At 45.3% G+C, this 14,953-nt stretch overlaps 1 protein-coding gene across 3 annotated transcripts in view; it reads left to right on the top strand.

Moving 5' to 3' along the window:
• The window catches only part of TDRD9 (tudor domain containing 9), a 91,548-nt gene that overhangs the window by 65,754 nt on the left and 10,841 nt on the right, over nt 1-14,953 (top strand). For all 3 annotated transcript variants that reach the window (XM_079983015.1, XM_079983016.1, XM_079983017.1), the window contains 11 exons: nt 1,268-1,331; nt 2,506-2,550; nt 4,164-4,217; nt 7,613-7,729; nt 8,988-9,095; nt 9,288-9,388; nt 10,123-10,296; nt 11,302-11,413; nt 12,589-12,801; nt 13,746-13,835; nt 14,025-14,285. In XM_079983015.1, the coding sequence (XP_079839141.1) occupies nt 1,268-1,331; nt 2,506-2,550; nt 4,164-4,217; nt 7,613-7,729; nt 8,988-9,095; nt 9,288-9,388; nt 10,123-10,296; nt 11,302-11,413; nt 12,589-12,801; nt 13,746-13,835; nt 14,025-14,285 (1,339 nt within the window). The remainder of the gene's footprint in view (nt 1-1,267; nt 1,332-2,505; nt 2,551-4,163; nt 4,218-7,612; nt 7,730-8,987; nt 9,096-9,287; nt 9,389-10,122; nt 10,297-11,301; nt 11,414-12,588; nt 12,802-13,745; nt 13,836-14,024; nt 14,286-14,953) is intronic.

The raw sequence follows: 14,953 nt of genomic DNA, 5'->3' as shown, positions 1-14,953 counted from the left end.
TCCCATGGGCTGTCGTTTGATTTTTTTTTTTTTTTTAAGAAAATTTCAGTGGGTCAGTTAGCCAGTGAAATCTACACAAGCTTGCATATAAATACAAAAATAGTTGGAAGAAAATGGCACACTTCCTTTTTTCCCAGATGATGTATGTTAGTATTGCATGAGGTGGATGAATCCCTTCTGTTTGAAGGTTGGTGGCCAGGGGAACAGAATGTCTATTATATGAACTAAGGTGGGGAGAGTGCTAGGAAATTGGTGTGTTTGGACCTGTTACGCCAAAAAAACAGATGAAGTCGCACCAGAGTTATATTTCGATCCGCCATCTTGTGTGTCTTCACCTATTTTCCATTTTGGCTGAAGAAAAACATTTAAAACTTGGCAGTTGAGGCTGTAATCCTGAACATAATTGCCTTGCAACTAAGTCTGGTTGCAGTGGATCTTCTTTCTGAACGTTACTTAATCTGCTGCTTTATTTTATCAGAACAGCTACTTGCATACAGTGGTGCCTCGCAAGACTAAATTAATTTGTTCCACGAGTCTCTTCATCTTGCGGTTTTTTCATCTTGCGAAGCACGGCTATTAGCGGATTAGCGCTATTAGCGGTTTAGCGGCTATTAGCGGATTAGCAGCTTAGAAAAAGGGGGGGGGGAGGGAAAAAACTCGCAAGAACTCGCCCGATGTTTCGTCTTGTGAAGCAAGCCCATAGGGAAATTCGTCTTGCGGAGCACCTCAAAAGACGGAAAACTCTTTCGTCTAGCGAGTTTTTCGTCTTGCGAGGCATTCGTCTTGCGGGGCACCACTGTACTGGTGTTCCTTTGGTGTGTCAGAGGCAGTAGCCAAAAATGTACAGTGGTGCCTCGCAAGACGAAAAGAATCCGTTCCGCGATTCTCTTCGTCTAGCGGTTTCTTCGTCTTGCGAAGCAACCCTATTAGCGGCTTAGCGGATTAGCGCTATTAGCGGCTTTTAGCGGCTTTTAGCGGCTTAGCGGATCAGCTGATAAGCGGCTTAGCGGCTTAGAAAAAGGGGGGGGAGGGAAAAAACTCGCAAGAACTCGCCCGACGTTTCGTCTTGTGAAGCAAGCCCATAGGGAAATTCGTTTTGCGAAGCGCCTCCAAAACGGAAAACCCTTTCGTCTAGCGGGTTTTCTGTCTTGCGAGGCGTTCATCTTGCGGGGCACCACTGTATTTTAAAAAGTAATGGTGTTGTAAAACTGTAAAATGTGACGACTGCTCTTTAACTTTATAACAGTTTGCGGTGAATTGTTTACAGGAATAAATGGCATTTTTCTGGGAATAGCAAGAGTGACTGTATTGCGCTTCTGGATGCCTTTAAGGTAACTGTTTTCCCCCACTACCCGCAAATTTTGTTCCCATTTGCTACTAATAACTGGTGTCACCATTAAGATGGGGAAAGCAAACATTTTGGTACCATCTCTACACTGCAGTGGGACCACCACTTAGTGGGGGGGGGGCTTGCTTCCAGGGGTCCACACACGAATCCGAAATCAGGAACCTCTGGAACGGTTCCCTGCCCCCTATAAGGCAGAGGGCTGCTTACTTGGAATCTAGGAAGGCCCCTTCCCAGTAAGCGAGTAAGAACCTTCCTTATTGGCCTTTAGGGTGTTCCCAGAGCCCTCTCACCTCCTTCCCAGACGCTGGGCTAAGGAAGGCAACGCCTTGCTTCCAGGCTTTGGGAAGGTGGTGCAAGGGCTCTGGGATGCTCTCAGAGCTCTCCTGTCCCCTTTCCAAAGCCCAGTAAGTGAGGAAAACATGTTGGATGGGAAAATGGAGAGTGGTGGGTTTACTGTGCATTTAAAGGTAAAGGGACCCCTGACCATTAGGTCCAGTTGCGGACGACTCTGGGGTTGCGGCGCTCATCTCGCTTTATTGGCCGAGGGAGCCGGCGTACAGCTTCTGGGTCATGTGGCCAGCATGACTAAGCCGCTTCTGGCGAACCAGAGCAGCGCACGGAAACACCTTTTACCTTCCCGCCGGAGCGGTACCTATTTATCTACTTGCACTTCATGCTTTCGAGCTGCTAGGTTGGCAGGAGCTGGGACCGAGCAACGGGAGCTCACCCCATCATCAGGATTCGAACCGCCGACCTTCTGATTGGCAAGCCCTAGGCTCTGCGGTTTAGACCATAGCGCCACCCATTTACCACCTGCCATTTCAAATAGGCATGGCAAAGAATCATGGAGACTGTAAATGGATCCAGATGTTGAATGTGGTTAGGAGACACCACCCCCCAGTTCCCCTCGCAGAACTACAATTCCCAGAGCAGGTTAACACTCAGTCCCTCTTCCTAGGGAATTCCCAGCACCCAGGATTCCTTGGGGGAAGTTGGGGGCTTAATGTGTGTGGTGTATACAAAGCCTGCGTCTCGCTCTTGGTGCATGTGGAGTATTTTGTGTCCAGGCTGTGTTGAAGTGCAAATGACCAAATTATTGTTGTGTTGGTTTTTTGTTTTTTGTTTAAACCTACTCCCTTTCCCCCCCTCTTGTTTAGGAATGGCAGGAAAGCAAGAAGAAAGGAAAACTGAGACACCCTAAGGTTAGTTTCACTTGCCAGTCGGGTGTTTAGGCACCAGTCTGGACTATTTAATTGCTGGGCACCCAGACATAGCTTTATCTCCGACCTTTCCTTTCGAGTAATACTAGGCCTGGCTTTCAGATCTGTGGTTGGTTTATTTATTGAGCTTTTAGGTCCACATTCAGGATCCCAGGAAGGAGTTTAAAACCAGAGCCATTGCCATACACAACTGATAAGAACATGAATAAAACACTAACACTATGTAAGTAGCAGAAAGTTAAAATAAAACAACACCTTAAAAAGCTTGCAGCAACCAGAAATTATGCTAAGACCTCGAACAATCCTAACACCAGACTGATCCTTTACAATACATTATTTTCCTCGTACATTCTTTCGCTCTCTGTGCCTTCTCTAAAGAAGCTTGTTTATGATGTAACATTGTTTTCTTCCTGCATTCATTCTGCACTCTCCTGTTTTTCCTTTGCAGTTATGTCAGTTTGACTTGTAATATCTGTAGTAATGGAAAATTCAGTTCAACATCAGATTCCTCCTAATACCTGGGTGAACAGCAGGCATGGCCAAATCTATCAATTCTGGTTTCTCTCTCCCCTCTCTCATTTTTCCAAACTCAGCTCTCCTTATTCCTCCATATAGCCACATCAGTTTGCATTAAAAATAAATAAAATAAAGCCATCCAAAGTCATCAAAAGCATTTTAGTGTGCCTTTCTCCTAACACACACTTTTGAAATGCATTTCTGAAACTGAACCAGATTTCTACTTCATCCCTAGTGAACAGATGCATTTCCCCGATTATATAGAAGCCACCGCTACCTCCATACGAAAAAGCGTTATTATATCAGAAGAAATTGCTTAGCAAACATGATATTTGTCCTAAAATGCTGATGAATTTGCATGAGGACTTGGGGGAGGGAATAAATCAAAATGATGTGGAGGATTGGAAAAACGAGAAACCAAATATTCATATTTATTATTTAGTTCATAAAATTGAATACACTGCTTGATTGTGGGGGGGAAAGCCGAGAACCAAGTGGTTCACAAAAAGATAAAACAATAACGTCAATAAAAATCCACAACCTTACAACTGTTAAAATACTGCAACAGATTCAAATTGCCTCAACTTTCTAAGAATCTGGCTAGGTTTGTCGAAGAAGAATGTGTTCAGCAGGGGCCAAAACAAGTACAGTGAAAGTGCCTGCTTGATCTCAGTAGGCAGGGACAAATTGACATATCCACCCATCCCTAACGGGAATATCCTGGAAGTTTGGGTGCTGACATGAGCTCATAGAACCATGGAATAGTAGAGTTGGAAGGGACCCTGGGGGTCATGACTCCAACTCCCTGCAAGGAAGGAATCTTTTTTTGCCCAATGTGGGGCTCGAACCCACGACCCATAGATGAAGAGTCTCATGCTCCACCAACTGAGCCATCCCAGATTACCTCCACGGGATGATTTATGAGCAGAGATGGGTGTAAGGGGTTGAAGAAACTTTCCATGGCCTCCTTGAACTGGAATTAACTACCCACCAGTTGCCTCCTTTTTGCTGAAGGTGGTGGAGAGCGAAGTGGTTTTGCATGCTTTTTAGCCTCTTAGCTTCCTGGCTTTCTCCCGCAGGATGAGCTCGACTGGGGTCGTTCCAACTACATTCACATTAAGAGAATTAGAGAGGTGAGTTGGATGTGCATCTTTGTTTTCTTTCCCCCAATAATACAAAGTACCTGGGCAAGAAGAGGCCTGCTGGATCAGACCAAAGGTCCATCTAGCCCAGGCTTCCTCAAACTGGGCCCTCCAGATATTTTTGGCCTACAACTCCCATGATCCCTAGCTAGCAGGACCCAGTGGTCAGGGATGCTGGGAACTGTAGTCTCAAAACATCAGGAGAGCCAAGTTTGAGGAAGCCTGATCTAGCCCAACAATCTGGCTGATCAGATGCCTGCAGGAAGCCCACAAGCAAGACATAAGGCCAACAGCTGTATCTGTGCATGTGTGTGTATTACACACACACATGTAAGTTCCTTCGTACATAATCCACATGAAAACCATACAAGCACCCTCCTTGTTTGTGGGATGTTGTTCGCTTACTCATTTCAATGCCAGGAGCTCTTAAGCAGCTCCCCTCAAACAAACATCACATTTTACAATTCCAAAGTGAGACCCGACTATGGGGTTCCCATGATACCACCTCCTGATCAGCTTTTTTGCTTCATTTTTTTATTTGTCTCAGCATTACATTTATACCTCAGCTTTCCTCCAGAGGGAGCTCAAGGTTTCACACACAGCTACCCCACTTTTCCTTATCTTCCCAACAACCTTTTAAGGTAGGTTGTGCTGAGAGAGCCATCAATTGGGCCCAAGAGTCTCCCCAGTCCTAGCCCAACACTATTTTTTGGTTTTGTTCTAACTGTTTGTGCTTTCATGTTGCATTTTTATCTTGCGAACTGCCCTGAGATCTTTAGATGAAGGGTGGTATATAAATTTTATTGGTTGTTGTTGTTGCTGCATATCAAGACCCCGAGGCCTCCCCCTTATGTTGAATAATAACACCAGGACACAGTATTTTAGGTTAAATCGGCAAATTTAGGTCACAACTTCATTGGTTACAGAATGTGAGTGGTAGTGGCTTAGGCAGTGATGGCCAAACTTGGCCCTCCAGCTGTTTTTGGACTACAGTTCCCATAATCCCTGACCACTGGTCCTGCTAGCTAGGGGTGATGGAAGTTGTAGTCCAAAAACAGCTGGAGGGGCAAGTTTGGCCATCACTGGCTTAGGCATTAGAATTGAACTGACTATATCTGACTCCTGCCCGCCATGCCGGGAGTCTAGTAAGGATCAACCACCAATAGGGGGAGCCCTGCTTATGTACGTCAACTAGAGCTCTCCCAGGGTCCCTGATGGTGTTGTGGCATGGCCCTAGCCCTACCCGGGCTTCGGACAAAGATCCACACCCCCGGATCCCTTTAACGTAGCTGTTCTCAACCTGTGGGTCCCGAGATGTTGTTGGACTACAACTCCCATCATCCCTGAGCTCTGGCCTTGCTAACTAGGGGTGATGGGAGTTGTAGTCCAACAACATCTCGGGACCCACAGGTTGAGAAAGACTGCTTTAACAGAATACCCTTTAACATGGAGGGGCAGGTGATGGCCACACCTCCCCTCCCCCAAACCAGGCTTTACCATTGCCTAACCACCAAACCTTACAAAAGTTGTGACGATTGCTATGAGGTAGGCGAAAACCAAATGGCCAGAGCCAATTTGCCACGTGGAAAAATTCCTACCAGGTCCCCTCAACAGGCGAGGGCATTTTCAGTAAGGAAGATAATGTAAGGGAAAGTTTAATTAAGTTTAAATACTTAAGGGTATGCATCACTGGCACCTTTCCCACCCCCAAATGTTAAAAGTATGGCACTTCCTGTAACAACTTTGTGGTGACTACCTTCACCTTTTTTTCTTAAAAAAATAAAACGAAAACTAAGCCGGCTACAACATTTCCTGCCCTGCCATTCCCTGCTCCCCACAGTGTTTTGCTTTTAAAAAAGCGTGATCAGGTGCAGTTCGTTTCATGTAGGCCCACAGAAGCCAATGCATAACTTAGCAAAAACTGTTCAGATTTCCTGCTGCAAACAACTGACAAAGGCAGCTAATGGGTGTGCTTGAATCGCGGTGCTCGGTTACTAAGGTTACCCCGCACTTAACGGAAATTGTTTATTCCCTCTTGAACGTAACGGGTTGCACCCTGAAAGAGGAAATAATGGGGAACCTTCATTGGCAGGGACATGCCTTTCTTCCGCTCTGAGTTTAATTGGGAACATTGCTCCAAGCAAACAAACCCTTTGATCCAACACACAGGAACGCAGTGGAACTTCTCAGTGCAGCTTGCAGAGAAAAGTTGCAGCATTTAATGTGGGACTCAGAGCGTACCCTCTCACGATGAATTGTTCTTGTGGCAAAGCAGTTTTGTGTCTTGGCCTGCCGCAGTTTTTAGATCAACGTGCTACTCCAAAATTGCAAATCATTTGTAAAAGGATATTTTAAAATAATTTCACTGCTCCCCATGCTGGCAGCAGCAGCAACACAACTCTCCTGTTGGTGGGAAAGGCACTGTTTTTAACACCAAGATGACTTGGGCGTGGCATTTTTCTGGGGCAGGTAATAAGCATGGCGGCTGAGAGAGGAGTTGTGTTGCTGCTGGCAAGTGCGACACTGACGTGAAGCTCAAAATAAAAGCTGTATGAAGCTGTTGCAGCCGCTGCTGCTTAAGGCAAGAGGCTAATTCCGGTTCAGTTCCTCCCTTGAGGAAGCGCATGGCCCACAAACAGGGCCTCAATAGTCGTGGGTCCTTTTGGTGCCATCCGATTAAAGACATATGTTCCTAGCAAAGGGTTCCTCCCTTCTTCAGCTTCTAGGATTCCCTCGTTCATACGATGCTGCTATCCTTCCATCTTACAGCAAACTCAAATGGTGAAAGCCAATAAAAATGGTGCCAGAAAAATAAGGCCACTGAGAAGTGAGAGAGGTATCGGCATGTTTGGGGAAACCCTAAGGCTCCTAGAAGCAAAAACATAATCTTTTAAAAAATCATTAAGGTCCACCCCCTCCCCAAAAACACTTTGGGGTCCAGTGAGGGACTGAGCATGCTTGGAAGCCACAGAGTACCAACTGAGAAAGAAAAATGGCAAACTGGTCAAGGTGGTGGGAATGGTCTTTAAACTGGGTTGTGGCTGACTGGAACCCTGTTTTTAGGATGTGGAGATAAGCCATAATGTTTTTTCCCTACCAATATTAATTTAGCTTTTGGCCTAGGCCCTTGGTGCCTATGGCATAAATAGATAAGAAATCATCTTCTAGTGTTGTGCTGTTACATTCATTGTATTACGTTTGGCATATATTTTATACTTGCATTTTCTGTATATATAAATATTTTTTAAAAATAAAATAGTAAGGTGTGGGTTTGTTTGTTTGTTTTTGCAGGGTGCAGAAGAGAGGGAGGTGTTTTGCCTTAATGAAATTTCCTTTTGATGGTCTTGGGATGTATTGTTCTTAATATCCAGATGTAATTTTTTTAGGTGGCTGAGTTGTATGAGGAGCTGAAAAAGAGAATGAGCGTGTTCAACATGGAGGTCAACCCTCACCCCCCTGCTATGGATCAAGACCATATGTATAAGCAGCGATTCATTTTGCAGGTTAGATGTCAGGATGTATGAGAGATGTTTTTCTAGATACAGTGGTGCCCCGCAAGACGAATGCCTCGCAAGACGGAAAACCCGCTAGACGAAAGGGTTTTCCGTTTTGGAGGCGCTTCGCAAAACAAATTTCCCTATGGGCTTGCTTCGCAAGACGAAAATGTCTTGCGAGTTCCTGCGGGGTTTTTTTCCTTCCCCCCCCTTTTTCTAATCCGCTAAGCCGCTTATCAGCTGATCCGCTAAGCCGCTAAAAGCCGCTAATAGCGCTAATCCGCTAAGCCGTCAATGGGCTTGCTTCGCAAGACGAAAAAACCGCTAGACGAAGAGACTCGCGGAACGGATTAATTTCGTCTTGCGAGGCACCACTGTAAACATATATAATATAGGTAAAGGTAAAGGTACCCCTGCCCGTACGGGCCAGTCTTGACAGACTCTGGGGTTGTGCGCCCATCTCACTTAAGAGGCCAGGGGCCAGCGCTGTCCGGAGACACTTCCGGGTCACGTGGCCAGCGTGACATCGCTGCTCTGGCGAGCCAGAGCCGCACACGGAAACGCCGTTTACCTTCCCGCTGGTAAGCGGTCCCTATTTATCTACTTGCACCCGGAGGTGCTTTCGAACTGCTAGGTTGGCAGGCGCTGGGACCGAGCAGCGGGAGCGCACCCCGCCGCAGGCATTCGAACTGCCGACCTTTCGATCGGCAAGCCCTAGGCGCTGAGGCTTTAACCCACATATACATACGTAAAATAAAACTTTTTAAAAAAATTACACAACAAAACTCAACCATTTCCACATAAATCACAACAAAATCGAAAATAAATATACAAAAAACCACCAGCAACAACCCTCCACCAACAAACCCTTCCAAAGCACCCCAGCCCAAGATTCTGTTTAGCAGTCTCAGCTTTTGTAGCTGGAGTCAATCAGGCCAAGTGGAAAAATGCCTGCAAGGCAGGCAACAGGTCCTCCAGGACTCTTCAGCAGCTTCAGCTTTTGTAGCTGGAGTCAGTCAGAGCCCCACACACCTGAGTCCCAATTAAAATCTGCGAGACTTAAAAATAAATGCTTGGTTTGAAAGTGGAACCTCTTTTACTGTTACTGCAAATTGCATTTACGCAACTACAAACACATTTGCAAACCCCACGAAACCAGAGAGTTTGGCTCACGTGATCATACACGTGTCATTGCAGTGTGACGAATGGCTTACTGCATGAGAACTGCCACCTCCCCTGAGGCAGTTAACTTTTCCTTCTTCCTTAGGTTGTAATGGCTGGAGCTTTTTATCCAAATTATTTTACTTTGGCGGAACATGATGAAGAAATTGCCGTCCGGGAGATGTCGGGCAAAGATCCCAAAACAACTATAATGGTACAGCTTAACTAAGTTTTGACTCTGCCTTGTGAAGCCATGTTGAAGTGTCCTGTCCCTCTTCCCCGATACTGTTGTTTTAATAATCACATTTCATATATATATATATATATATATATATATATATATATATATATATCACACACCATTGTTGTTTTTGACCTATCTGAAGGCATACATTTTTCTTAACAGTTGAAGAACATTCCCCCGTATGGCTTCCTCTACCATAAGCAACTGCAGTCCCTGTTCAGACAGTGTGGCCAAGTGAAATCCATTTCCTATCATGGGACCAAGTAAGGGAACTTCCATTTTTAACATGGGCATAATTCATTCTCGAAACAAAAAAATAAAATTTAAAAAATTCCTTCCAGTAGCACCTTAGAGACCAACTAAGTTAGTTATTGTTATGAGCGTACGTGTGCATGCACACTTCTTCAGATATGAAAGCTCATACCAATAACTAACTTAGTTGGTCTCTAAGGTGCTACTGGAAGGAATTTTTTATTTTCTTTTATTTATTTTGTTTTGTTTCGGCTACGGCAGACCAACACGGCTACCTACCTGTAACTATAATTCATTCTGGTTTTGCTAATCATGGGCAGGGCAGAACATTTTCTCTTTTGTGTATTTTTAATATTGCTACCCTGGGATACATATTTCAAAAGGGCTGTATATAAATACCTAGCGTAAAAAGATTGCCTACACATTTTCAAAGGTATCTTCGCAGTCATAAGGGTTTGAAATGTTCTGGGTTTGTGTGCCTGTCATATATAACTGAAAGTACTTGGCAGTCATTCTGAATGATTTCTGTCTGATTTTACACAAATTTTACTTGCCAAGCAAAACTAAATTATATTAATTTAACCAAGATATCTTTTGAATCTCTAAGTCACATTACAACTTTCTGGCAACCCTAATTTTTGGAATTTGAACACTGAAAAATTCAACATGCCCTACCGCCTTGGTATTTTCTTCGTTCTAATCTACAGAACGTACTTTATTTTTACTTTGCATTTTCTCCCTGTAGAGCCTTTGTAGAATTTTCCCGGAATCCAACCGAATGCTTTAAAACACTTTCTGCCGTATACATGGCCCTTAAGATGTCACAGCTGCGGACTCCATTCGAGCTGAATATACATTCCCCAGAGGAGATTGAAGGGAAAATGGATGGAGGACCAAACATGCTCGCGCGGGGTTCACAGTATGATGCAGATTCATTAGTTTTCAAATTAATGCAAATTCTCATGAGCCTTTTTTGCATAAATTTAGTCTGTTGGCAAATAAACAGGGACAGGAGCAGTGAGTTAAAGCCGCGCTGCACAGTGTGAATTCTGTTCAGCTCATTCTTTGGGTTCAGAAACTTCGTGAGACAAAGCAAACATAATCCCGAAATCTGAACAATAAAGAAAAGAGCAAGTTGTTCTGGGTGCCTAAAGTGTCAAGGAAGTAGGGGAGAGTGGTTTACATTTTCTAGAACGTGCTCTATTTCTTTTAAAAAAATATTAGCGTTTTAAAATTTAGATTTACAAAATATTGAAGAGAAACCTATGAAAATGAAAGATGCGTAATCATTCACGTCTGTGTAAACGTAGCACTTGCAAATTTCCGCAAGTTGTGATTGCAGCTGGTAATGCTAACCTAGCCAGGCTTTGCAAACCAGCTGTTTCGAACTTGGTTTCAAGCTCTGGTTTAGAACTATCCATGGTTGACATTTAAAATCAGCCTAGATGCCACACTGCACCATGGTTACCTCTGAAAACGGAACAGGGGCATTATTATTATTATTATTATTAGGTGATTGTCCAAGTGTATGAAAAACATTTTCAATGTATTTAAAAAGTATCAGCTTTGTTCAACTCCAGTAGATGTTCCAGCCTTAAAAAGCCAAGTGTTTTGCTCGAGGGGAGCATGTGCTTTTGTTACGTTGAGGGCTAATCCGGCCTTGCCCATGAGAGGAGAAGAGATCGTTTCAGGTTTGCTGGTTACTTAAACCAGTGATGGGGAACCTGTGGCTCTGCAGATGTTGTTGGACTACATCTCCCATCAGCCCAGCCAGCATGACCTGTGGAGAGGGATGATGGGAGACGTAGTCTTCTGTTCTGGCTAGGCCAGTTGCTATTAACATTTTAATTGAGGGAGCAGTATGCAGGAGGTAGCGATGAGTGATTTCTGTTCTGTTTGCTTTGCGCTTTGCATTTCTTTTTAGAGTGAATGTGGACTTTCAGAAGCACACAGTGTCTCCCATGGAGAAGTTCAGTAGTCCTTTGGAAAAACTGCAGACCATCAGCAGCCTTGATTTATCTATCAATGTCACAGAGGTACAAATGTCATAAAACTATACTGCAGCAGTTAGTGCACATTCAGAGTCTGTTGTTGTTTAGTCGTGTCCGACTCTTCGTGACCCCATGGACCAGAGCACACCAGGCACTCCTGTCTTCCACTGCCTCCCACAGTTTAGTCAAACTCATGCTGGTAGCTTCGAGAACACTATCCAACCATCTTGTCCTCTGTCGTCCCCTTCTCCTTGTGCCCTCCATCTTTCCCAACATCAGGGTCTTTTCCAGGGAGTCTTCTCTTCTCATGAGGTGACCAAAGTATTGGAGCCTCAGCTTCAGGGTCTGTCCTTCCAGTGAACACTCAAGGCTGATTTCCTTCAGAATGGAGTGGTTTGATCTTCTTGCAGTCCATGGGACTCTCAAGAGTCTCCTCCAGCACCATAATTCAAAAGCATCAATTCTTCAGCGATCAGCCTTCTTTATGGTCCAGCTCTCACTTCCATACATCACTACTGGGAAAACCATAGCTTTTACTATACGGACCTTTGTTGGCAAGGTGGTGTCTCTACTTTTTAAGATGCTGTCTAGGTTTGTCATTGCTCATTCAGAGTCTAGAGCATATTATTGCTGTCAGAACCACTCCCATGTCCTCTTTGCACTTCTCATTCCCCACAATCATTGGTTGATGTCTCCTCATTTCTGCTGGCAACTGTAAGTGCTCATGAAAGCATTTCAGTGTGCAGCTGTCCTAATACACACATTTTTTTTTGAGAGCTGTTTTATGCTCCTCGTTATGGAATGGGCAAGGCGGCAGGGAGCTCAGTGCAAGCTTAGCATCATGAGCATGGGATGAGCAGTGCCCGCACTGTGCCAAGCTACCCATTGCCTTGCCAGCCATGTGCAGTTGTTGGAAAGCCAGGCAACGAACGCTGTCCTGTCAGCTGCTGCTGCTGGGCAAGTTTACATTAAAAAGCGGACTCAGCCAAATTTCTTCACCCACCCCTACCTTTAAAAGCCATTAATGGTGGCTTCCCATTTCTCATGTAATGAGAAGCTGCAGTTAACTGTTGCCTCTTTGCTGGCTTTCGTGTTTCTGCAAGGGAGTCGCAACACAGCTGGCTGGATATCCTGGATGATTAAGTAAGACTTTGACCACACAGTCAATATCTATCTATCTATCTATCTATCTATCTATCTATTCCCTTCCTTCTCTTCAGGTGGTAGAAGTTGGGCACTTTTGGGGTTACAGAATTGACGAGAAAAATATGGCCGTGCTCAACAATTTGTCTGCTGAGATCAACCAGTTACAGCTGACCCCTCTGCTAGTCCGCCCCTATCCAGATTTGGTGTGCTTGGCACCCTTCACTGAGTGGGAAGACGAGAGATACTACAGAGCCCAAGTCCTATATGTATCCGGAGAGAATGCAGAGGTACATATTTTTTAAAGCATACTTGTGTTTGCAGCTTAATTCAAACCCAAGGAAGCACACCCAGCTCTGAATCAACTCTGAGGGCTCTAGAAAACGGGGGAAGGGCAGGATTGGCAAATGCTGGGAGAGAGCGATCGGAGGGGTTAGGAAAGGCTAAAATATATTAAATAGTAGGGCAGACTCTTTCATGTTGGCAAATTGGGCTGAGTTCGCATGGCCATTTTAAGAAATTGCATCCTTGGGAATCTAGTAAGGTTCCTTATGCTGAAGTAGTCAACATGGGGCTGTCCAGTTGTTGTTGGACTCCAACTCCCATCAGCCCCAGCCATCATGGCCGGTGGTCAGGGATGTGGAGGGCACCGTGATGACTGCCCTTGCCATATGGAGTTGGACCATTGTCCTGTCTTCAGAGTTTCAGGCATGAATGCTTCCCATGTCTGCCTAGAGAAGTTAGGGATTGAACCCGGAATCTTTTGCCTACAAAGGTTGCGCTGTCTCACCAAGTTGTTCTCCACGGTCCTTTGTCTGCCCTGGTGACAGCTGCACTTGTTCAGCGAGCCTCTGGTGTGCCAGGTGCTCACAATATGCAGATTGGCACCTCACCTCTGCTCTGTGCTCCCTGACCAGTTCAAAACATTCCTGCCATTGTTTCATAGTGGAGGGAAATGGCGCCCAGCCTCGTTGTTGCACACAAATCACTTTGCCCTTGGATCAGCTGCTGCTGCAGCTGCATGAGAAGCTATTCAAGGCAGCTTCCCCACGGTCATTTTAAGCAAAGAGGGCACCGGCTGAAATGGCTGCCTTAGCCATAAAATTTCGCGTGATGCAATAACGGGCCTAATTTTTGCACCAGGAGGCTCCTCTGAATTTGTAAGCCAATTTTCTTCTGTGCTTTGGAAATAATTGCCAGTCCTTCTATTCATTACTGTTGCTTTACCGTCCAGGTTTTCTATGTAGATTATGGCAACAGATCAAAAGTGGCACTGGGACACTTGCGAGAGATTCCAAGCCATCTCCGAGAGCTTCCGTTCCAGGTAACGTTCCTTTTTGTTCCAAGAATCACGGAACCGTGCTGTGTGTTTTGGAGGGAGCAGTGTGTGTGTTAAATAACTATTATTATTGCTATTCTTATTCTTATTGTTATTAATCAGTTCAAACTTTTCCAGGGCCAAAAGTGCATATATTCGTGTTTGGTGGGGTTTTTTGTTTTTGTTTTGGTGTAGGCTCTGGAATTCAAGCTGCGCAGAATGCGGCCTTCTGCCCAGTCCCTTGTATGTGGAGAGCAGTGGAGTCACGCTGCAAGCCAGAGCTTTGCTTCCTTGGTCAGCGGCTGTGCTCTGCTGGTGAAGGTCTTCTCGATCGTGCACAGCATCCTACTTGTCGATGTGCTTCGGTACTCTGGGCTTTTGGACATTGTGAACGTCCGTGATATACTCATTCAGGAAGGCCACGCCGAACTGGCGGAAGACTCCTATGAATCCAAAGTGCGTTCTCTTGTTCCTTCTCGAGTACAGGAAGTCTTGGCATTTTAGGGTTTTTTGAAGCTGTGAGAGCACGGGGGGAGAGGACCGAAGGCAAGGCATTGCAGACTTTACCTCTGTTCTGATGTCGGTGGAGCCGCAGGGGAACGGTTTCCCCGGACAGCTCTGCACAGGGTTCAGGCTGGAGAGCAGAACTCGGATGTTGCTTCAGCACCAGCAGTCCCTCAGACCAAGACATAATAATAATAATAATTTATTATTTATACCCCGCCCATATGGCTGTGTTTCCCCAGCCACTCTGGGCGGCTTCCAATCGAGTGTTAAAAACAATACAGCATTAAATATTAAAAACTTCCCTAAACAGGGCTGCCTTCAGATGTCTTTTAAAGAGAAGATAGCTGCTTATTTCCTTCCTTCCGGGAGGGCATTCCACAGGGCGGGTGCCACTACTGAGAAGGCCCTCTGTCTGGTTCCCTGTAACCTCACTTCTTTCAATGAGGGAACCACCAGAAGGCCCTCGGCGCTGGATCTCAGTGTCCGTGCTGAACGATGGGGGTGGAGACGCTCCTTCAGGTATACAGGACCGAGGCCTTTTTGGGCTTTAAAGGTCAGCACCAACACTTTGAATTGTGCTCGGAAACGTACTGGGAGCCAATGCAGATCTCTCAGGA

This window comes from Podarcis cretensis (genome assembly GCF_951804945.1).
Source record: "Podarcis cretensis genome assembly, chromosome: 1".
Classification (NCBI taxonomy): Eukaryota; Metazoa; Chordata; class Lepidosauria; order Squamata; family Lacertidae; genus Podarcis; species Podarcis cretensis.
This window is presented reverse-complemented; position numbering and strand designations above follow the sequence as displayed.